This window comes from Falco rusticolus, chromosome 1 (assembly GCF_015220075.1).
Source record: "Falco rusticolus isolate bFalRus1 chromosome 1, bFalRus1.pri, whole genome shotgun sequence".
NCBI classification, from domain to species: domain Eukaryota; kingdom Metazoa; phylum Chordata; class Aves; order Falconiformes; family Falconidae; genus Falco; species Falco rusticolus.
In genome coordinates this window covers 99,057,709-99,082,824 of record NC_051187.1, presented here as the reverse complement: position 1 = coordinate 99,082,824, position 25,116 = coordinate 99,057,709, and the positions used below count along the sequence as shown (strand labels likewise).

The 25,116-nt window shown below is 34.9% G+C and overlaps 1 protein-coding gene across 1 annotated transcript in view; it reads left to right on the top strand.

Moving 5' to 3' along the window:
- The window catches only part of ARAP2 (ArfGAP with RhoGAP domain, ankyrin repeat and PH domain 2), a 129,906-nt gene that overhangs the window by 94,481 nt on the left and 10,309 nt on the right, over positions 1-25,116 (top strand). The window contains 7 exon segments of the mRNA XM_037390934.1: positions 2,909-2,983; positions 4,082-4,199; positions 8,754-8,882; positions 15,061-15,200; positions 19,986-20,068; positions 21,452-21,487; positions 21,964-22,027. Of these exon segments, the coding sequence (XP_037246831.1) occupies positions 2,909-2,983; positions 4,082-4,199; positions 8,754-8,882; positions 15,061-15,200; positions 19,986-20,068; positions 21,452-21,487; positions 21,964-22,027 (645 nt within the window).

The following is a 25,116-nucleotide window of genomic DNA, read 5'->3' as shown; positions in this document are numbered from 1 at the left end:
CCACTTTAATGCAGCAGGGAGTAATTCTGATCAAAGATGGTACACTTGCTGTTATTTCTAAGTATTTACTGCCTGAAGCCCACTGATTAAAAAAGTTTTTTCTAGGTGGTTGCAAGGATGTTTTGAAATTTTATATGTAATTTTCTCTCTGGAAGAATTCAACATTTCCCTAACTGTGCATGATGTTGCCAAAAGGTTTTGCTGGGGGAAAACATTAGAGCCAGACCTGAACTAACATGAAGTGCTTTTGTAAAAGATCAACCTTCCTCTTTGTTATATTTTACATTTATGACTTCTGTCATGAGTCTGAAGTGCATATTACTCATAATTTCGAAGACTGGATTGTATAGATGCCTACACTTTATATTTTACCAGGGTTATCCATATAAATGACATTTAAACCACTGCTGTTAAGTCCGGTCTAGCATGTGATGCACTCATTAACACTATGTAAAGAATAGCCAGACCTCAGCCAATTGTTACGAGCTGTATTTGCTGAACAGACCAGAAATGGGATAAACATTTTCAAAACAGAAACAGTGGTTAGTTGGAATGGTGTAGCTTTAACTTCATATCTTTCATTATTTCAGTGAAGGAAAAGGGTATGCTGAAACAGATTATTTTTCAGCTGCTCCCTCTCTCAGTAGCTACCATCATTCAGCCTGTAAGCGCCTTGCTAGACCATGCACATGGGAGACGTGCATATGCAGACCATGTAGCATGGAGACTGGACTTCAGGCTCATGCAGGAGAGGTAGCTCTTTGAGAACAGTTTTGGATGTGCTTCCATGACTATTAAAAGTGATGACATGGTGCGGACCGAGTGATGTAACAGCATAGGTAACTGGCAGCTTTGGCCTCAAGCAGCTACAATTAAGAATTGTGTGTAAGAATCCTTTCCATTTAACATCTGATAGTGTGACATTATTGCATCAAAACATGTGCACATTTTTTGTGGGAAAATCAGTGATGTGGGTGTTTAATACATTTGAGTATATAGGTTGCTATAGTACTATTATCACCAGGCTGGTGATGCAAAGTGTTCACAGAATAACTGAACCATATTTCTGCTTAAGGCCTGGAAGTTCTTATGTCTGAAACATTACTTAAGTTCCATTCCAGGTGGCACTTCATTAGCCGCTCTTCATTTTCTGTCCACCACATACTTACACCAGCTGTTTCTGTTTGCTGCTGTAATTTACATCACATTTTCTTTCTGTACAGTTGTTTACATGAGCCCAGTGGAAATCAAATGTCAGCTTCATTCTTATTTCCAACCCTTTTCTGTAATATCATCTGAAAAGCAAATTTTAAAACTAAATGAGCTTTTTTGAGTCTGTGCCACTATAATTAAGCAGCTTTCTTCAAAGTAGCTTTGTAATGTTTTTCCTCACAAATGTTTCCATTAGTTTTCTATTCTCAGAGGCTAAACTAACTTTTAAGTCACCATTTTTCAGAATGTTAATGCTCTTTATAATTGAGTGCTGACATTTATTTTTCTATAGAAATGTAGGTTTAGCTTCTTTAAATTAGTCAAAATGTGTCCCAAAGCTTGCCTGTTTCTATCATTTTCTCTATATCTTATTCTGTATATAATGCAGGTTTTTTACTTAACCTCTTCCTCTGTTTGTAGTAATGCATGAACAAGTAGCATCACTATGAATACTGTTCTCAAAATTAAGACACAAATTGTTTATTAATTCTTTATGTTGGCTTATTAATAAAAGGGTACACCTGAAAGGTCTAGTTTTCTGCCTTATTTTTTCTTCCTATGCTCTGATCATCACCGTGTGTTTAGTTTTAGAAAGTAGTTTTCGTACTGGGATGAATTACCGTCTTTTGAAGATGCTTATGATTATGCTGCAAGGGAATTAGAGCAGACAAAATGTGAGACATTTTTAACTGTAAAACAACTTCTCACATACAAAGAAAATTTTATTGCCATAGATGAGCAAATCTAGTAATGGAAAATACTAAATTCCTTCTCATGGATCAGCTTTTTCTCCCTGATCATAAAATATTGGATTCCAGTTTTTTTGTAAGTTTCATATTGTTAGACATTCTGAAATTATATTTGTTGGTATTGAATGTGTGAAACATATTATGTCATACATTCGCTTTATCACCTAATTATTCCATGTTAGCACTGTACACAAAGTTTAGATATCTCTCCAACAAATTTGAGGAGCTATACTTAACAAAGGTTGAGATCAAAAGCATTTATTTTGATTGTTTTTTAAAGTATGTAATGACAAGTTTTTGTTGTGATTAGTGATCACAAATACAGTCTGCATAATAATGGATTTTGATTATATGGATATGTACATTTGGCTATATGACTGAAATATTCTGTTACTTGTAATTTTTCCTCCCATTTATGATTAGCTCATTTTAGTTTGGGGTTCCTGTCCTGTCCTTTTTCATGATTTTAAATTGTATTCATCTTTTTTGGCTCTGAAGTGAGCCTGGCTACCATCTAAATCAACATTATGGTTCTGGCAGTTTGAGATACTAAGGTAAATTTATGTCTTAGATTTTGCAGTCTTAAATATAAATTTAAAATTTCCACTTATTACATCTCCCCAAGTTTTCCTGTCGTTGAAAGTATATTTGTAAAGTGTGTTCATTTCTTTTGATATGGTTCTCTTGTATTTAGTCAGGGTTTGGATTTTCCTCCTGAGTCTGTGAATAGTGTTTGTTTCCTTACACTAGTCAAATAAAAGCAAAGGTAGTGCAGGTTTTCCGATTAGAGTCAACATTTGGACTATTTTTGTAGATGAGTGGGGAAAAAAAAAATTGAGTTCAGTAGGTTCTAGCACATCTACTAGATAATGATTATACTTCTCATACTTAAAAGGATGTTTGAATATTTTTAAGAGTCTAATTTTGTTTTCATTGCTTTGTTTTAGGTTTCCCAGGCTGGAGATTTGCTTATTGAAGTTTATGTGGAAAGAAAGGAGCCAGACTGTAGTATTATAATCAGGGTTAGTGTATAAAAGTGCTACAGTGTTTTTACTAAGCATTTTCTCATGAAGTATATCAAATTTATTTTCATATGTTTTATATAATTATATAATGAAAGTATAAATTTATATGTATCACTATTCTTTTAAATATTTTTTCTTACTTTGCTCTCTTGCCTAAATTTTGTAAAAACTGATTATTATGCATTTTTAAGGAGAATGTTATCATGGAGTTTTATAGGGGAGATATCCTTCTTTGGTTTTACTGCAGTATACAGTGGTATAAATTCTTGCAGCTTTATGGGTGCAACACGCAAGAACATGAACAAGTACACAGTGATTGCTGGCATTATTTAATGGTTCAAAGCCATTTAAATGACCTTCCTCATGATTTTTCTTTTTGCCGGTGGCTATCAGCTATCCTTGAGTGCTAAGAAACCAAAGCTTGTTATTTACTATAATTGAGATTTTTCAGCCTTGTATCTGATAGTGTATTTTAAATGCACTCATCTCCATGTAGTAATGCTTTGTTGTTTGGAGGATGAGGAAAAAATAATCCATTTCTGTAGCGAGAAAGGATATTGTTAAGAAAGAAATAGAAAATTTAGGGCAATGCTTTTTTTTTTTTATGTTATACCTCTGTTTTCTTTTTGTTCTGATTAGCATATGATTCTCAAACACTTTTTTGTACATGTACATGGTATACATAGATACACGCATACATACACATAAGACATGCTTTTTTAAATAGGAATAAAAATGGGAGTGTGCACTGTTAAGATAGAAGAATCGTTTTTCTGTAATATTTACCTTTCCATACCCAAGAAAACATCTCAAGGCTTTTTCTTTTTTTATTTTCTCTCTAATTTTTAAAGGGTAGACAAAAGGCATTTCAAGTCACCAAGTTACCACTCAGCTAAAAATTACAGCTTAGAGTTTATGGAACAAAATATGGGAAGCATGCTACAGTCTGACAAATAATTTAGGTTTTCCAACTATATCTGCAGCTTTTTTTTTTTTTTTCCTTTTTAAGTCAATTGCGGGGAGCAAGATTTTGAAAAAATAAATCAGAAATTAGTAATTGTAGTATATTGTTAGCTGACTCAATTTGTATTACAGGTATCACCTTTGATGGAAGCAGAAGAATTAACTAATGATGTCTTAGGAATTAAAAACATTACTCCCAACAAAGATGATATCTGGGCTGCTTTTGAAGTACTTGAAAATGGAGAACTAGGTTAGTGACACTTAATTTTATGCATGTTCATCAATATTTTTTTTTTATTTTTCAATATATAACATAATCAAAAGCTTAGTTAAAGAGTTACTGAAAATCTTATAGAAACAAAACAAAAATTAACCTTCATGCCATTGTTATACGTTTTGTTGCTGAGGCATCTGAGTGATTTCTTTCTATGCTTTGCCAGAAATAACGTGGAGAATTGTTTTAATATGCTTATAAATTGAGGGCTGAAAAACTGTTCTTTACTCTGCTTTGCAGTTCATGAGTGATCAGCTATGGAAAAGTAGGCCTTGCCAATCAGTGTCAAAGAAGAAACTCATTTTCATTAGAGAGTCAGCAGTTCATTTTATAAGGAATAATGTTTTTCAGACAATGAAATGAGAAAATGCATGTAATTTTTAGGGGAAAGGATCTTTTTTGTTATTATTTAGTCAATTATTTTATATGTATAAATGAAAAAGGCATAATCCTGTGTGTAATTATGTGTTTATGGCAAGAGACATTATGGTGTGTCTAGCAGAATCTTGAAACTTTTGTTTTAAATATGGTTCTGCTGCCAACAAGAACAAATGCCACATGATCACAATATTCATGAACTGTAAAGAGGTTTTAAACTTAGGAGTGCTTTTTTGCATGCTGGAGCTTGTGCTTTATTATTAGAGATACTTAAAATAACATAAATAATTGAGGGTTTTTTCAGTGAGTTAGTATTCAAAATACAACATTTTCATCTGATTGTTGAAGAATACATGGGGGACAAATACAGTTTTAGTAAAAGGCAATGTCTATTTGCACTTCATAGTAAGTTACTGCTTTTACTATTTTTGTGTTACAGAAGTGGACTATGGACTAGTTTATTTCTGTAGTGAAGATGTGTATTTTCAAGTTAAGGAATAAAAAAAGTATTAAAAAAAGTGGAGAAAACTGAGATTACTAAGTGTTCCAAGAATGTTTGAATAGTTTTGTTGTACTTGCTTTTCAGATGTATTTACAATAATCTTTTCAGATTTACTGATATTCCTGATATACTTAGCCTTGACCTTCGCAGTATCAATAACAAGAATGGAACTGCATTCTTCCTTTTGACTTAAAATAAATGATCCTGATCCCTCCTTGCACCTTGCAGTTTTGTGGTGATGCTGTGTAGAATTGTAATAGAGTTCTTTTCCAGATTCATAGATGTGGGTGCCAAATGACAAAGAGTGCTAGCATCTATTATCTTTAGAAGAGTCCTGGTAACTCCTACAAGTACTCTAGAAATCCTATTTCTTTTGACTGAGCAATGGAAAAATTTGAAGAGGGAATTTTATTTTCTTAGACTTGATATATAACACTTACAGGCAAATGAAGACTAAACTAGATATGGCCAAGAGAACATAAAAGTAAATAAAAAAGATAGATCTCACATCAACTCCATGAGGTATTTTGGTGCAACAAATCTAGTATTGTAGTGTGGGCTAGAAATGTTGTCTGAACTAATGACTATAGAAGATCAGAAGAAATTAGCTTAGAGCGCGACACTACAGGCCTTACATAGGACAATAAATATTGGCAAGAGATTAGTGTATCCCATTGAAACAAGAGTTCACAATGCAAAGTAGAAATGTCATACCAGTGTTTTACAATGAAAACAAACAAGAAAAAGCAAAGTAAATACAGTTCTAATTCAACATCTGGCTCCAATCAGTAGACACTACGTTGATGAAATGTCTGCTTCATGGCCTCCTTACTGGAAGAATCAATGCATGAGCACAGGTGAACAGAATTAATAATGTTGAAAAATAAAAATAATGGGTGTAGTAAGAGGCACTTGATTTGGGAAGACTCCTGTAAAGCTATGTCTGAATCTAGATTTTCAAAAGGCTGAAACACAGAGGAAAAATATAGTCCTGTGCAGTCTTTGGTCCAAATGTGACACTAAAGAAATTGAAAACTACTTGAATCTTTGCTCCTGCAAGTCGATCTTACTAGCATCATTTAATAAACGACATGGAACATTACATAATCTAAGGCATTTACAAATAAGTTGAGATACTGACAAGTCATGACAGAAACAAATTTTGCTTGTTTCAAATGTTACATTAGTGATCACAGTGTGTTTCTGACAGAAATGAATTTTCTGCTTGTGTTTCCACCGTGGTCTGGTGCCTGTTAGTGCATGGTGATATTCAGTTTATTACACTCAATCCTGAAGTTTTATGAGAGTTGTTCTACTTTTTAAGATATACTGCCATGAAAACGAACCCTGAGAAGGCAAGAAAATTAGAATTTTGTATTTTCTGAAAAGTAATTTTCTTGTGATTGTTGATGTTGTTTAAGGTGAAAATGACTGGGTTTGGATGTTTACCAGCATATAATGACCTAAGTAAAAGGGTAATTGGACATGTGTGTTGACTGCTTGCTGTTCAAGATACTAAAATTGCAATATTAAAAATAAGCTAAATTATTTGTATATGGAAAAGTTGAAGTAATTGTTAATTTTATCTAACATAATGCAGAATGTTCAATACCATATGGTTTTACAAAATAGGGTGTATATATATAATTTTTTTTTAGTAATTTGTGCTTGATGGATAGTTTGTAAATGAGGTGTGTTGCCAGTAAAATATCTAATGCATTTCAGCATGATGATTTATGTACCGTGTAATCCATGATGACAGGTGGTCTTAAGTGTAACTATAAATAAAACAGTAGGTGTTGACTCTGGGAGTGCTGGTATTCTAGGAAGATATGGTGATTTGCCAGTGTTTCCTGCCTTTGATTTGTAAAGTTCTTCGCCTTAAAAGGGATTTTTCCCTTTTGTACAAAGGCGACAAGTTGTTTTAACTTTATCACATTGGTGTCCAGAGTTTCCCAAAAGTTGAAAAGAAATTTTAAAAGTTTGACCTTTTAAAACAAAGTGGCCAGAAGAAATGGTGCTATAAAGTAGGGATTGAGCTGCTGTCTGCAGAATGTAAGCGAGTACTATAACAAGTTTACAGGTAAGGTAGGTTTTTTGCATCCGAAAACAGCAGTAGGTTTTGGGTTTTTTTCTGTCACTTAAATGTGTTATTTGTGGCTGCTGCTTTCTTGAAGCTCTGGTGTTCAGGTGTTCAGGAAAATATGTTCTGCTACAGCATAGTGCTGGACAGTCCCAAAGCAGCTGTTGACATTTCATATTCATCTATGCTAGCAGAAATGAAAAATGAGATTATGGCTGCATACTTTTCAGTACTCAAGAGGCACAGGGCTATACTGCTTGACCCAACATGACACTGTCACACAGGTGTGACTTGCCAGGAGCTGTACCCAGTTCTTCTCAAGACCTGACCCACATAAGTTGGTATGCAAATGGGAACTCTGAACTTTTGGAAAAATCTCTCTTTGGAGATAAAATGACATTTAGATTCGCTGCTGTACATTTTAGCCCGCAAAGCCACTATTTTTGTGCTTTCATGAATTATAGTAGTTGCTTACTGCTAAGCAGGTGAAAGCCTTCAGGCATGTGTGTGAAGGAAGGATTAATAGAGAGTGGAACTGTACAGTCTCCTTTCCATCCACATCAGTGTTGCCTTGTGTGATACCTTAGGCTGTGTTGCAGTGCATGTCCCACTCCGACATCTGCTGGATCTGGTAATGTGAATTTGGGGAGTATTTGCAAGATCTTCCCTTCTTTCATTTGGTATATGAACTGGGTTTGTATGGAATTCTGTCTGGACTTTCTTATCACCGCAGTTTTTCAGTCTTGCGAAAGGGTCTCAGTTTCTCCTTCAGGATGGATGACATCTTTCAACAAATGTATGTGTGAGTAACCAAAGTGTTGAAGTGCACACATACAGTCTAGTCACGCCTTCATCTATTGGTATTTTATTCTTGCTGTAATGTTTGTATGAGGTTGAAATATAAAAAATGCGAGTTGGGAATTCCTCAACCACAGCAACAGGGGGAAGACCTACTAAAACCATGTGTTTTCCCCTTCTAATGAAAGGAATGTAACGAAACCAAGAGTCTGTCTCAGTTTGCTTTGATCATTAACCGACAGTGTAATCTATACCAGTTTGTCGGCTTGGGGTTTTTTTGCCCACTGCTCCAAATTCTTTGGTTTTTGATTGCTGAGAATCGGTAGCTATGATGATTCATTTTTGTATTGAGCCTAGGCCAGTGAGGCCCAGAATAGCTGCAGGCATTAGTTCTGTTTGGTCATATTTAGGTATGCCCTGTGATAGTTCCTAACTTTTGTATTTAGTTTGAATACAGTGTTTTAGTCTCTTTACACAATAAATTATTCTTAACTAATTACAAAAGTCACTGAACATTTGACTACTGCTTATTTAATTTGACATTCATGACCTGTGCATACTGCCATCAAAGATGTTGCTGCAGAAAGGTAATGAAGTGCCTAATTGTCTTATTTTGAAAACAGTGTTTTTCTTCTATGTCTCAAAGTGAATGAGACAGTGTTGTGTATATGCTTGTGTAACTGCTAAGGGCCTCCAGTCTTGGTGTGTGGGTTGTTGTTTTTTCTTTCAACATTGTTTTGTTTTTGTTTTTCCCTCTGGTATTTTTTAGAGCGCCCTCTGCATTATACAGAGAATGTACTAGAACAAGTTCTTCACTGGAGTTCACTACCAGAGCCTGGCACTGCATATCTGATAATAAAGAGATTTCTAACAGCAGACATGATAAAACTCTACAGTGGTATGTGTCTTTTTCAATACGTAGGTATTTGATGGGGGGACATGAAGATGGCAATTCTTTTATAGCTTTTTCACTGGGGCAAATTGTCCCAGAACATCTGAATTACTACTACTTTACAAAAGTTACTAATTTACTGAAGGTTGTAAGGACTTCCTTTTAAAACATAGAAATTCTACATGCTTTTGTTTCCTGATACTACAAGCTCTCCCATTTGAACATAATAGTATACAGAAACACTGCATTCAGTTCACAGTTTGTGAATTTCTGCTGTGAAGCTTGAGACTATTCTTTTATCCATAATGCAGTTCTGCACAGTCTTTCCACATATATACTACATATAGTGTCTCTCTGTGGAATTTACATATAATTATTACATTATATATAAAACATATAATTGGGACATAATTATGTAAGTATGCTATATACTAATAATGATTTCTGTTACATAATCCGATGCCTTCAAACTGCAAAGGTAATTTGAATGACTCAAGGAACTGAATGACTTGGAGAACGTGTGGCCTTTAAAAAGGATGAGGAATTTACATCTGACACTTGAAAGGAAACATAGCTCAAACATGTAGTGGAAAAATATGATTTACAAGCTGCCCCAGTCTTTTTTTTTTTTTTTTAACCTGGATTTAAGTCTCCTGTGTAATAATACAAAGTATTTGTTTTGAGGGAAGCAGGAATTTAGAACTTAAACGTGTCCAAAATGTACTGTCTTGTTTTCAAGCAGTTGAGGTCATGTATGCTGTCACTGTAAAACATTCAAAGGTGACACGTGATATCTAGTTTAATGCCCATCTGATTTTATCTAATATGTAATCTTTTCTTTTCCTTTCTTGCCCATACACAGATATTAATCTCTCCATCTCTATTTCTCTTCTGTCTTGATTTCATCAAGTTATGCTATTATGCTTATTAATAGCCTTCTCTCATCATAATTTATTCCTGTGAAAGCGTAGTCCGCAAATATGAACCAACCTTAACAAGTGGCTATTCATGACTTTTATGTTTGAGTCTCACTATCTCTAAACATGTCATAGCAGATAGTGTATAGAGAGAAGTGTCCTACTTCGCTAACACCTTGATATATGAACTCCCATCACCTCACTCATTATGTGCTGAGGTATAATCAGAAAGTGCAATGGGTCATAAGGACTGTGTGAACCGCTGCTCTGAGAAACATTTAAGAATAAGGCTAGTGTCAATTTACAAAATGTAGTACTATTTTACAGGGAGCTCTTCCATTTGCCCTCCTTCTCTCCTCATTTCTACATCCATTTGTTCTCCATGCCCATCACAGTTGATTGCATCAATTAGATACAGTTTAACCTTAGTCTAGACGCACTGGGTTTTGACTGAATGTTTACATGTACTGGCACTTTTTTTTTGTTAAAACCTTATTAAATAAGTGATACTGATTTTTGTAGTGCCTTGAAGGGAATAATCTCTGCGATATTGCAGACTTATAGTATTGATCTCTGCAAACTCTACATGGCAGAGTAATTGTGTATTACAAAATATTTTCTTGAGAGTAGAATTGCCTTTTTAAGGAACTTTTATATAGTGAACATACTTTAATTTCTAAAACATTACCTTTTCTAACTGAATCTTGTTATAATAAAATAATTTTTAAAATAAACACAGGTCTTTAGTAATATCTTAAGAGTTTGAGGCCACTTTTAGTTTGTAAATTTACTCTGAAACATTAGCAATACTGGGGAGCAAGTTAAGTAGCTTCAGCAAAGCAGTGTATATATTAAGTGCAGGCAAAGATGCGCAGAAAATCTGCACCATTCATCCACTTTTTGTAGTTACAGGAATCTGTGTTTATTGTTTCTATTTCTATCTTACATCTGTACACACTGTTAAACAAGTGAGCAGCTATTTCAGGACAAAAAGATACAGGTTTTCTTAGATAAATGTTGTACTTCCATCACTAGATAGTGTCAGAGTGAGAGATACAGGATGAGGTCATTGGGGAAGGGTTCCTCCCAGTGTCTAGAGGAGGAGGCAGCTGCGGTTATGCTGGGGCTCTCCATCTCACAAGTGCACAGGAAATAACTGCTGGCTTGAAGGAAGGGAAGACCTTAATGTTTTCAGTCTTTTATGCTCTGTACATGGATAGTTCCTTCTCATTGCGTAGTAGGGCTGAGGCCAGATGTCCAACCACTACAATTTGAAGTATGGATCTTTGACAGTGTATTCAGCTTATACAAATGGACAGCTGTGGGTGGATGGATGTCCTTCTTTGCAGGAAAATTAATACGGTTGCAATCATGTTTATAACTGAATTCCATTAATTTCCCTTGGTTCTCTGATTTTTCTTGGAATCTTACAGAGTAAATTACAATATTCCTGACCTTTGTTTCCTGTTAATGTTACCTCAGAGAAAAGTGTCATCAGTACTTTTCTCCTTTTTCTACCTGAGACTTTAATGATGTTTGAAATAATGTTGATTCAATAGTGAGCTAAAGGAACAAATGTATTAGCTTCATTTCATGTTGGCAACTTACCATTTCCTTCCACATCAGTGCAACTTCTCCCATGTTCCTTATGCACAGCACATTCTCCTTTTTCATAGTTATTATTCTCATTCTAATTTTGTCCATTTTAAACTAATTTCTCATGTTGTACAATATCAAACATTGTATTAAGGTTTATTTTCTCTTGTCTAGAAATCAACTTTCCTTTCCAAGGAAAAAAGGTGTTAGTTTATTTGTATTGATATGTTTCAGTAAATTTATGGTGAGTTTTCCACTTTTAGTTATTCTCTCCTGACAATTTATTCCATACCTTATAATGCTGGTTGCAGGAGCACTCTTTCAAGTGCTATTCAGAAGGGCAAAGTGTGCATTATATTTTGGATTAAAAGATACTCATTACAGCTTAGTTCCATTTCAAGACCCTTTTTCTTCTCCTTACCTGAAAATTTCCCACATTGAAGTTTTGTTTGTTAGAAAAATATGAGGGAATAGATTCACTGTAAAGTATTTGTATATAGGTCCTTGAAGTTTTATCAGTGGAGCGTTGTATAATTTGAGTGGGAAGTATTGATTTCTGAGAGCAAGGGCTATTATCCAGAGATGTTCTTTGAAATGCAAACTTCTAAACCATAGGTGGATCAATCTTGAATGGATTTGAGTGCATCTAGTTCCTAGTAGTTGTGAAGTTCTAGAAAGCTTTGAATGTTTTGCAAAGTTTGTGTCTGGAAAAAAATTCTGATTAGGAAACATCTGGATTATTTTAGATTTACTGTAGGAAATACTGGCCTCTAAAAAATATAGAATATCATCAGTTTAGAGGATTATTAGTTTTCCTCTTTCAGGCTTTTCTAAGACCTTTGTGAGTATCAAGTGTTTTATAGATTTGCTATCATGAAAAAAAAAAATTCTAAACGTCACAGCATCCTTATGTTGAGAGCTATGTGCAGAAATTTAAAGTCTTCCAATTTAGTACAGACATGGAAGTATCCTGCTACTTTAATTTGGTGTGAGGGGGGGAAGCTTCTGATTGTGTGGATAAGGATTCATATTGTATTCAGAAGATTAAATAAATATTCGTAATTCTTATTGGCAAAGAGGGGATACGTTAGTGTTGCTTTTTTTTAACTGTGCGTGTATATTTGCATTTAGCAATGAGGCAATCTAACTTCTGATTTTTATTGTTGAAAAGTATTGATTCTGGCTTTAGATTCTATCTTAAACTAATGAAAACACTGAGAGACTTTCTTTTGAGATTTTCCTTTTCATGGCAAGCATGCTGGTTAGAATATAGTTGGTTTTATCTGATGAAATCAAAGAATTTTATTATCTTCTTAATTTCCATTCTTTTTTATAAATGTTTTTCATAACTTCAGTTTGTAGTAACATATAAAGCAAGACATAATTAGATTCACAATTTTTAATTATCTTCTTTTTGCAGATAATTAGGGTTAGTAGGAAGAATAATTTAATTCCAACTCTTAAAGCAGCAGTTTTTCAGCCAGTATGGAAGATGGGATTGAGATACAACTTTTCTAGTTAGTCCCAAATTCTCTCTACACCATACAAATGATAGTTGAATTTGACATTGATTTTTGAAACATAATGTAACAGGGGTTTTTGTATGCTTTTTAAAGTGTATTTGTGTAATTGGATGTTTGAGACTTGATATCACTTATGTACTTTTTGTGCATGCACAACCATGCATCTAATGCATTAATACTTTTTTCACTATTAAAATATTGGGGCTCTTTCTCAGTCACGTGTGGAATAACTAATTACAGGTTATTAAAAAAAAAGAACAAAAATATATATAACTGAAATATAGGTAGTTGAAAACAGTACTGTGCAACATATGTGTATTAAACCCTGTGTTTTATGGTCATTAGTGATGCTTCATGCAAGTTCTTAATTCTCCCTTGGCACTTTTTATACTTGCTTTGTGCACATCATGCAGTACTTGAAGATATTGACTGTTCATTTAGCAGAATGTATGAAAAAGGAAAAAATACATAATATTGATTAGTACATGTTACAGCAAGTGTTGCTTCCAAAGCATGACTATTGGTGTAGTTAGCTGTGACTGTGTAATATTTTTTTAATTGTGAAGAGTGATATGCAGTGGAATTTGGTCTTTTCTGTATTCCTGTGTTTCCTGACCAAGTGAAAATGTATTTTATGTTACTTTTTACTGTTGATTTATTTAAAACATTTTATTCTTATTCATTTAAGATTATATTGTATGCTGCTGCTTAACAATAGAGTTTTGTTATCAGGTGCTCAAATCGTAAGTGGAATTATAGTGAAAATGCCAGTTGAGCCGTTGTGTAAGGATGCTATTCTCCATATACCACATATTCCTTTTACACCACAGTTTTATTTATTATCTTGAAATGAATATATGATAAGAACAAGTGGTATCATTCTGGGACTCCTAAAGAAAGAATTTCAATATTTCCTAATTAAGTGAATGAGTTACAGGCAATACCTACATTTAGCAAAAGAAAATGGGTGGTGAAAGCCAAAATACAATGTAAGTAGTAGGCCTGTAATGTTTGGGATAAAGGAATTATTATCCCTCTTCAAAGTAAAATAGTATTGATTAGAATGGAGAAGAGTTAATCTCCTGTCTAGCTGCTCTCTCTTCACCCTGGCAGTCTGCTTCCAGCACTAGATACCCAAGGAGAAAAGAATACTTCAGAATTCTGCTAAATTCTATGCTCTTAAATAAAGACTTCATAAGGTGCGAGTAGGATTTTTTTTTTTTCTTTTATTGTTCCTTACTTTGTTAAAGTGCTGGTTTGGCTTTTGAGTTTATATGCATGAGTCATATCAGCATGGTAATTTGTGGTCAGACATTTTTATTATTTGAAAGTGGACTTGCTGGGAAAAGCTGATAAACTAGGTGTTTTTTTCAAAAAACAACAACAAAACATATATTGAGCAGAATAGGAAAACAGCTAGAAGTGGTTGTGCAGTAGTTTATATGTACTAGTAATATACTTTTGTATTATTTTATTTAGAATTTTAAATTGAGGATGTACTGAAAAATCTAGTGTATAACATTGAAAACCTTCAATGGTTCTGGTTGTTCTTTTATTAAAAACTTTTTCAGTACAAAGTTAAATGCTTTATAGAGCTGACTGCAAAGGTTTTGCATGTGTTTGCGGTCTTTTGTGTGTTGGCTTTTTAAAATTACTTTTACCAAATATATTTGTGTTTCTGTGTGTATTTTGACTCAAACAGAAAAATGTAGACAGACTCATGACAAACTCAGATTTTTACAGAATATTTTTTCCTCTGAAGCACAGAGATTAAAAATATCCATGTCATGCTTTTGGATTTAACTGCACATTCTATTCTGAATAGAATCTTTTAATTAAAGTGTGTTGATGGATTCTTTTCATGTTATCTTAAAAGTGAAACAGAAGACATTTCCTCCCCCCATTAATTAAAATCATAATGTGTCAATATTCAAAAATAGCTTTCTTATTAATAAATAATATATAAATATATAGTATGTATTTACTGTAATATGTAATTATATGTATTCATATATTATATATAACATTATAACAAATCAGTGGAATTGTAATTTCAGGCTTTTGATAAACAGTAATACTAGGGGTACTTAAACTAGCATCTTCTGGCTTTGTCAAATCTAACAAAATGCTTTTTTATTTTCTTGATAGAGAAAAATGATAAAGGTAGCATGAAAGCAGGCAATCTGAAGTACAAAGAAGAACCATCAAAACTACTGTCTGGAAACAAGTTTCAAGAGCGTTATTTTGTGTTACGGGAAGGAAACTTGCTTCTTTATAAGGATGTGAAGGTACAACAGACAAACTGTTCACCAAACTCTTAAACACTCACTTAAGCTTTCTGTTTTGTACAAATAAAAAAAAAAAAAAAAAAAAAAAAAGGCAAACAGATAAAAATTTCTGATATTAAATGGCAACTTCTAGAGTCTGGGGGTGAAGTACAAGATTTTTATCTTACAATTTCCCAGAGGCTTTGGTGAAAGGAGTTTGTGTCAGTTGCTTATTTAGCTATTGTAATTATGCATTACTATAAGCTTTAGATAATATAAAACTCCCAGTGTTTAGGAATGCCTACAGCTTGTGTGGTGATTAAGATTTTTTTGAAAGCCTACTGTGGAGAGTAGTAATAGAGAGTATGGAACTTAAGCGAGCTGCATTTTTTCTTGGTGTCTCACACAAAGCCTTTAGAAATTACAAGCAACAGGGCTCTTCTGTCTACAACTGTCATGATAGAAGACATTACAGGAAACAGTAAGTCTCAATACCCTAGAGAAATCTTGCCCTGCTTCCCAACAACAGTTTTTGGATGTATTCTGTCCTCCAAAAACTAGTATGGATAATTAGATAGGCCTCAGGATTCCACAGAAGCAAATCTAAGCATACTTAATAGCATGGTGGGTTCAGTTTTAAGTATTTCATGAGAGTTTTCTTTAGAGTGTTTTTGGGTGTACACAGCTGGTATTAAAGTATATATAAATAATATGCATCATGAACTATGTTTTCATTTTAGTTCGGATAATTTCTGGTTTTTAAAAAATCTCTTTAAGTTCTTTTATTTTTGCTGACTGCTGGTTTTGCCCATCCAGCAAATATAGATGTATAATTTTTGAGCTTCATAAAGTACTTCTTTAAAAGATAGATCCATTGCTCAATTAAGCTAATGCAAAAGAAATACTGTGTCTTCTTGTGCTACTGTGGATAAAATCTTAATTAGAATGACCCGACAATGTCAAAAATAGTGTCTCATAATTTAGTGCTAAAACTCAAATTGGCACATATGTGAGAATAAATTAATAAGTCCATAACACCTTAATTAGTATCTTGGAAAGAGTTTATGATTGTTTTGTTACACTACTTTATAATCTGCTTTTTTTTAAGCCACTCTGATTTACAAAACATTAAATTCCCTATCTCTGGTGCAGTTTTGAACAGTGTTACTTTTAAATGGATTTACATTTGTTTTTTAAAAAAGTGAATGGAAATACCATCCTGACAAAATATTGTGTATCAGTTTGGTGTATTTTCTTTTGAAAGATGTTCGTCTATCACTAATAATCTTGGTTAAATTTCAGTCATATTTAGAATTTAATAGTAGGAAAGCTTGATATTGCAGATGAAAATAATGTTTATTAAAACTGCATGTAGTATTGAATTTATAAATTCTCATTAACAGGAAATTAAGTTTGTGGTGGAGATACATTCTTTTAATTGTTTTCTCTCATTCAAGAGCAATTATCAAAAAAAGTGAAAAGTTTCCATGATACTGTATGTTAAATCGCAATATTGTGCTAATTGACTGAAATATCATACCACTTTTAACGTACTGCTGTTAAGAGATAGTCACACACAGATAAAAGGCTTAAGATACAATTTTGTGAGAAGTATACTGTTATTTAACCAAACAGTATGTTTTGTAGGTTTTTTTGGTTGGTTTTTTTTTCATCCTGCCAGTACCCTTGCTTTGAGCAGGAAGTTACAAAGTTACACAAGAATACCAACCATACAACTGTTATGTGTGGTTTTTGTTTGTTTTTTTTTCCTAAATGCCATCTCAGATTGTGTCTCCTTTTTTCCCCATACTGGAGCGGTAGAGGTTGAAAGCTGTAGAAGGAGAAATTAAGACTCCAGGACAGTTAACGCTGTGAAGTAGCTTTATGTATTAGGATCATAATATTTTTTTTAAATTGTGGGTTTTTTCTAAATAGAAGGCTAAACCACTTGTCCTATAAGTACTAAAGGGATATTAGTGTGTTGTATTAGATGTTAGTTTTGTTCTATAGTAGAATAGTGTACATGAGAATTGTATTGTCTCCTTTCAGCGTTTCATACTCTAGGGACCTTCAGTTCTCATACCTAGTGTTGGGTATATGTCTCTTGTAGGTTGGCTAGAGGTCATTCAAGAAGGAACAAGGAGGGAAGAAACCTCTAGTCCAACTTCTTGTTCACAATAGCTAGCAAGTGAGATCAGAACAGGCTGTTCAGGGCTTGATGCAGTTAAGTCTTGAAAACCATGGAGGGTGGGATGGCACAATCTCTCTGGGCAGTCTGTTGCAGTACCTGACTGTCCTCATGAAAGAAAGTTTGTCCTTATATCTAATCATCTTCTCACAATGTGAAGAGCCTCACTTGGTCTTCTTGATAACTTCCCTGTAGGTGCTGGGGTGCTGCTGTTAGGTCGGCCTCTCCTCACAGGGCAAGTGCTCCAGCCCCCAGCCAGTTTGGTGGGCCATTGCTGAACTCACTCCAGATTATTGATTCTCTTCTTTGTATTGGGGGGCTCAGAACTACATGCAGGACTGTAGACGTAGTCTCACAAGTGCTGAGGAGAGGAGGAAAGTCACTCTTCTTGACAAACTAGCTGTGTTTCTACCAACACAGCCCAGAAGACCTTCTTTGCTGCCCGGGCACACTGCTGGCTTATGCCCAGCTTGCCGTCTACCAGCACCCTCAGGTGCTTCTTAGTAGAGCTGCTCCCCAGTCTGTGTCATTGCAAGGTGTTTTTTTCTCCTTCCCCAGAGCAGGACTTGGTAATTATCATTGTTGAATTTCATAAGATTCCTGTAGGCCCATTTCTTTGTTCAGTTTAGGTCCCTCTGGAAGTCAGCCCTGCCCCCAAGCATATTGACTGGTTGTTTTGCAAACTTGGTGATTGACTCCTTCAGGTCATTGATGAAGATGTTAAAAAGGACAGGTCTCAGGATAGGCCCCTGCAGTACTCCCCTTGTCATAGATCAGCAGTTAGAGTATGTCTGAGATGTTGTCACCATCTAAGTCTGATTGTGTAACTAGCTTTTTACTGGTATAGATGTCTACCCATCCAGACCAGCTTTGTTAGAAGGATAATGTGGGAGACGGTGTGAGAAGCCTTGGGGTAAGTGGCATCCACTACTCCTTTATTATCCACAAATCCAGTCATTTTATTGTAGAAATCTATCACGTTGGCTATGCTGCATGCTCCTAGTAGAACCTTCTCTTCCATGTGCTCAGAAACATGCTCCAAGAAAACTCACTCCAGGATTTTTCCAGGGACTGAAATAAGACTGACAAGCAACTAGCTCTTAAAGTTGTCTTTTCAGCCTTTGTTGAGGATGGATGCGATGTTTTTCTTTTTCCAGTTATCAGCAGTTGTCCCTGATCTCTGACACTTCCAAGATGACACAGCGCAACCTTTCCAGGATGTCAGCCAGCACACTTAGAACCCTATCTGATCCAATGGACTTGCATGACTTAAATTCTCTCAGGTCTTTTCTGACTCAATCCAGTGCTCCTCTAGTGCAGTCATTATTCTTTTCTTCGAACCCTGTCTGTAACCATAGAGGCCTACGAGACCTTGCTGGTGCAAAGACTGATGCAAAGAAGATATTGTTACCTTAGCCTTACCTGTGTCTCCTGTTGCTAATTCACCCTCCCTGTCCAGCAAAGAGTCTACATTTTCCTGGTTCAGCATTTTACTACTAAGGTACCAGTGTAGAAGCTCTTCATGTTGCCCTTGATGTCCATAGTAGATCTCAATTCCAAATGAGCTTTGGCTTGCCTAACACTGTATCTACATGTCCTGGGCAGTGTTTCTAAACTTTTTCCTTTATAGTCTGTCCCTTCTTCCACTGCCTGTATACTGCCTTGGAGCTCCACCATGAGCTACCTATTTACCTGGGCTTGTTCACCTGAGCATTGGGATAAACTATTGGTTTTGGAGAATGCTATCCTTAAAGACCTGCCAGCTTTCCTGAGCTCCTTTGCCCTTCAGAGTTGCCTCCTCCATGGACACCCACCTATCGATTATCAATTCCTTGAATAAGCCAAATATTGCTCTTCTAATCTCCATTGTCTGTCATCTTTTTTTGTCTTCAGGATCTTGAGTTCTACCATTTCATGGTAACTATGGCCAATACTACCATTGATTATCATGTCCCTGACCCATTCATTCTTGTCTGTGAATAGCAGATATAAGCTGTGCATCATCCCTTGTTGGTGCATCCAGTATTCGTGTCAAGAGGTTATCTCTGACAACCTCCAGAAACTGGCCGGATTATTTGTGTCCCAATGTGTTGTTCTTCCAGAAGACACCAAGGAGAGGAAAGCTCTGCCTTCCCCATCCCCTGCCCTGTAAGAGTCAGGAACTGTTATTCAGAGACTTGATTGTTTAAAGTCTTCATCTGTTTTTTTTTTCATTCTGATTAGGTGATCTGAAGCAAATATGATGATATTGTCTATCCCAAGGAAGGGCTTCTTTAGCAGAGGGCAACCCCACTCCTCATCTTCCATGTCTCTTTCAAAAGAGCTTGTGTCCATATATTAAAACACTGCAGTTTTGTGAATTGTACCACCACATCTTCATTATTCTAGTTGTGTTACATTTTTTGTAATTTCATGTGGACCTCAAGTTCTTAATTAGACTCTTTCCAGTCATAGTTATTAGCATACTTTGTTCATGGGGAAAAAAAAGAGAGAAAAATCACCATGATCTGTTAGAAAAGAAGGGCCCGTGAAAGAAGCCTAACTGTGAACACAGTTATGTGGCATTCCCTCTTTTGCACATTCCTGATACAATAATTAGAATCTTATTTTATTTGCAGGCTAGCAAACCTGAAAAAGTGTTGCCTGTCAATTCCCTGAAGCTTTATCTTGGAGTGAAAAAGAAAATGAAGCCACCAACAATGTAAGAATAGAAAATAAAATAAGTTAAACACTGTGTTGCAAGGTACTTGTAGTATCATCAACAAAGGAGAACATAAAACATTGTGGAACAAGGAAAAGTCAAGAAGCCAATTGAAGTATGCTGAATTAAATTAACCTCTATAATAATACTTGTTCTTTTTCTATCTCTGGGTTTGTGTTACATGTTAACTCTTCTGTGCTAGGAAATTACTTTATTGATTGGCTTTTCTTAATCTTAAGTGTATTATCTCTTGTGGATATGTTTGCTGCTAGCTCGCTCAGTTTTGTAGTATGTGTCCTGCATTTCATTGGTGAACATACCTTCTTTGCACCAAGAAAAAACAGAGAAGAGAAAACGAGCTAGTCATGGCCTTTAGTGATAGTTCTTGTTGTTCAGTAGAAGATTTTCCTTTTTCAGGATCTGTTATTTTGATGTTTCTTCTAGCTGAAGTTTACAGTGCCCTTTACAAACATTGGTGACTATGTCTCTGGAAAAGAGCAGTGAAAAGTGACACCTGTTCTTCTCAGATGTTTCCAGTATTTGTTTGGTCAAAGCTTTGGGAACACCAAGGCAATGTACATAGGATCCTATCCTAAGGGGATTCTAGGTTGGCTGTAGCCTTTAAACAGATCTGCTTGAACTTCTCCTTTACAGTTGGCACATCAAAACATCCCCCAAAGGTCTATAAATTTCAAAGCTTAGTTGTGTTAGAGAAAATGTTTGTTGGTTGGGTTTTTTCTTTGAGTTAAACACAGAATGAGTAGGCGATTAGTCCAAAACAGGAATAAAAAGATTATGCAAATGAGTCTTTGCAGGTAAGTTCTTTCCTTGAGGTTTATTTTCAGTCTACTTTCTAAAGCAGTCTCTTCTGGATCTCCAGGAATATCTGTGCTTCTTTTACCTCAGAGGCTTTATTGTGCACCTACTCCCTTTTTTTTTTTTTTTTTTTTTTTTCAGAAATTTTTAAATCTCTGTAAACTCATGTGATTCCTTCTGTTTACACTGCAAGCATATGTCTCTTCCCTCTGTAACTTTCACACTGTAGTAGTCTCTTCACAGGGCACCATCTTGAAGTTTTACTTCTAGCAGCTTTCAGAAAGTACAGCCACAGCCAAAATGAGGCAAATAGCCATCATTTGCAGGGCTTGGCTGTAACCCTTTGTCCAGAACAGAATGTTTGTGAATCAACTGTGAGAAAATGGGAAAAATTCATCATGAAATCCACAATTTCATTATAGATTTGCAGTACACATTTAAACTTTAATTTTATGCTTTTTTCTCCACTTAAAGGCACTATATAAGGTAATGAATCTCTGCAGTTTAAGAACTATGTCTCTGTGTAGAGTTTCTGGAAGTAATTTCTGAAAATTTTATTTGTTTCAGCTGGGGACTTGCAGTATTTTCTGAAAAGCTCCAGTGGTAAGTAAACATGACACACGATTGGTTTAACTTCAGTGTTTAATATTTGTTGAAATGTTAAATTTCAAAATAAGAATGTTTGAAAACTAATTGGTAATATTTTGCTTGCATGTTGACTTTTTGCTTTTCTTAATTAACTGAAGTCTTAATTCATAAGTTTTGGTAATCTTTTGGGGTTAGTTATCTGTCTTCCTTCTGTGGCCATAGAGCAAGCAATTATCATAAATTTAGATTGATCAATTTTAAACCTATAGACATGCTTTAAATGAAGCACATGCATTGTGTTCAAAGTAGGGTAAAATGACAATTTGAAGTACTTATGTTTTCCTATCTTTTTCTGGGAGTGTTAATAATAAACAGCATTCATAAATGAGTGTAAGCACTGTTTGAAGGTGTTTAGAAGCCTATTCCTCAATATGTTTAACTGCAACAGGAGTTTTCCTTGGTTTCCTTGTTAATTATATATTGCATTCTAGGTACATATGTTGTGATGGACAAGATGTGCAGATGGAGTGGATGATCAGCATTTTTACTGCACAGGTACTAGTCTGATCAAAGAGATTTAACTCACTGCTGTTACAGAAATCCCGTTAAACCATTATATGTATGTGTTATGGATATGTCATAGGTAAAGTTGCAATGCCATTAAAGTTTCTGGAATACTCAATGTAATGAAACTGCAAAAAAGATAGATCTTAGTGTATGAAGACTGTCATTTTCATATGAAAGCTGAGTGCTTTGAGATTAGAGGATAACAACATTAGATTCTGGCATTTATTTTATTTTTTTTCCTGCTGTGTTGTAAAGAAGCTGGTTAAAGAAAGAAAACTAATTTCCTTTGTGGTAATAAACCTCTTCGGGCCAAAATTCTGGCCATTGACCTAAAGGGTCTGTCTGCGTGCCACACTGCCTGAGTGCTATCTCTCTGCTCACTAGTTTGGATGCTGCATGCAAAGTAGTTGTGAAAGAAGGGTGTCTTGTTTAAAAACATTGTGGTGTAAACTAGCCCTGTTGAAGTGCTGTGCCAATACAAATGTTTTTCTCTGGTATCCAGGTTAGTTAACAATGACAATTCAATGTATCGGATAGGCATTATCCTAAATTAAGTAATCTTCTGCTTGCTAACTAGATTGTAAGTAAGGAGGATTTACATTTGTGCTATGTAACATGTCCTTGCAAATGGAACTTAATATTTACATAGGAGGAAGTAGGAGTAAGAGAAACGGGAGTAATTCAACCTGACAGGAGGCTGGAATGTAGTTCAAAGTTTCAAAAGGATTTTGTATTTGTGTCAGATTTTTCTTGCCTCTCCCATAATGTTCCAGGAACTTTGGGGAATATCACTGTGAATAAACATCAGTAGATTTATGTATTGCGTAAAGTGGCCTAGACATAGGGTGTTGTAATACATACTTCTTAGAGGCTTTCTAAATCAGAATCTGACCTTTATATAATGCATGCCTTGTAAGTAAGACTTCCAAACTTTTGTCTTATTCAGTCAGCTCCTTTAGCTGAAGTAACTATTGTAGTTTCTATGGAAACAGCCACCAGTCCTGGCATACATCTCATGGGCATAAAATGAGTGGTGTCACAACAAATAGGCTCAGAGGTTATCAATATAGGCTACTTAGAAATAACTCATACAAGCTTGGTAACTGTTGAAGTACTTCTGATGTAAAATCACAGAGGCAATCTATTAGCATTCTGATCAGGTAGTGTACGATGTAGAATGTTGCTTTGACAATATAGATAAAAACCTGGGAGATACTGCTCAATGTTCAGGATATTTTTTCTAACAAAAAAATCTAAAGCATTTCACATGCATTTAATTAAAAAAAAATGTATGAATTAATACTATTGTTGGGGTTTTTTTTAACTTCATTCCAATGAATGATCAGTACAATGAATTAGCAGTACTAATGAGCAACATTGGGAGGTTTTTTTAGTTTTGGGGGTTTTTGGCACTTTTTTATGGATTTGGGTTTTTTTGTTTAATCAGCATTCTTGACATTGGTAAAGTGAGTCTGAATTACATGATAAATGAAGTGCTAATGATGCAGACTTGCTGGATTGTTCTTATTACAGTCTACTGCTTTAGATATAATTTACAGTGAAAATCTCCTTGGAAATGCAATGGTTGATATTGCTAAAGCTTAAGATAAGATCTCCAACTGGTTTGTATCATTCAGCAGCAGACAATTATTATGACAGTATTCCATCTGTAAACCAGAAAACTGTACTTGTCAACTGAAGTTATTTCTAGTTAAAATCTTCTTTAGGGAAGACAGCTTGTCTTTTACCTGATCTGTTATCACAGTATTTGAACACCTTTATGTTAGAGAGTCTGCAGGCAGCACATTTTCAGTGGAGTAGCTTAAATAACAAATTGAAAAATACTGTAAAGTAGGTTTTGAAGTGTTAAAACATTGACATTTCATGATCCAGTGCAATTAGGAGGGAGATGAATCTGTTACTGTGCTCCTCAGTGCTTGAGCAGAATAAGACTTTATCGGTAAGTAATAATGCTAAGATAGTAGTACTATTGTTATTTTTTCCCCTTGTTTTCTGATGTTTATTCCTGTAGTATAAATAATGCAGAGAATATAAATAGCAAAGTATAGGTGGTACTACTGTAATCTAGTAACAAGGGTATTTTTCATACAGAAAATCAAGTTAGCCTGGAGGTTATTCATCTTGTACTTCAAACTGGTAAATATTAAGAGGGTTTGAAGGAGGACCATTGTTCATTTCAGTTGTGTATGCAAAATCATTCTGGAAAGTATGGCTGAAACTGGATTCCTGAATTCTAGAAGAGTTTTGTACAAAATCACTTAATAGCATACATAGCATACAGGTGGAAGTAATTAATTGATATGAAGATGGACACAACAATAGTCTCCCAGTTCCATTGCCTTTGATCAACTAGAGAGGTACATTATATTACCATGAGCTGCAGTTGAGCAGATAGGTCAAAACTATGAATAAATACATTTATTATGTGGCCTAATACATTGCTAGTATTTCTGATGTACTTTCCAAAAGTTCTATTTTAAGAAATGCTACATACACAAGAGGGAAATCAGGCTGCTTAACTGACAGGGAGTTTCCTTAAGCTTGCTGAGAATTAAGAGAGGCAGTTTCCTTCAGAAGCTGACTTAAAAGTTTCTCACTCACTTCTTTAATTGTATATGTTTCTTGTATCTTGGTCCACAGTGAATTGATTTTTGTTGGCAAGACCTGCTTTTTCAGATATCTTCAATCTTTCATTGGAAGAAAATGTTTTTAATGTTCACTGAGGAGAACTCATAATAGGCTTTTACATCACGCTGGTCAGCACTACGTGTGAGAATTTTTTACTCTGTGAAGATGTGAACGTATAAAATACTTTTTCTAATTTTGAAATTGGGGCTTCTGGTTTCTGGACTGCTTTTCTAAGTCAGTAGTCACTGATTGTGATAGTTTGTTAATAGTAAAGCAGTTTTTATTTGCAGACTATCTGCAAGTATGATCACAGCTCCACAAATGGATTTTTGTATACAGCCTTGAAGAGACTTCATGGATTAGGAAGGCTGAATAGCATTAAAAAAAAAAAAAAAAGAAAAAAAAATTACTCTGAAGATCCTGACAGC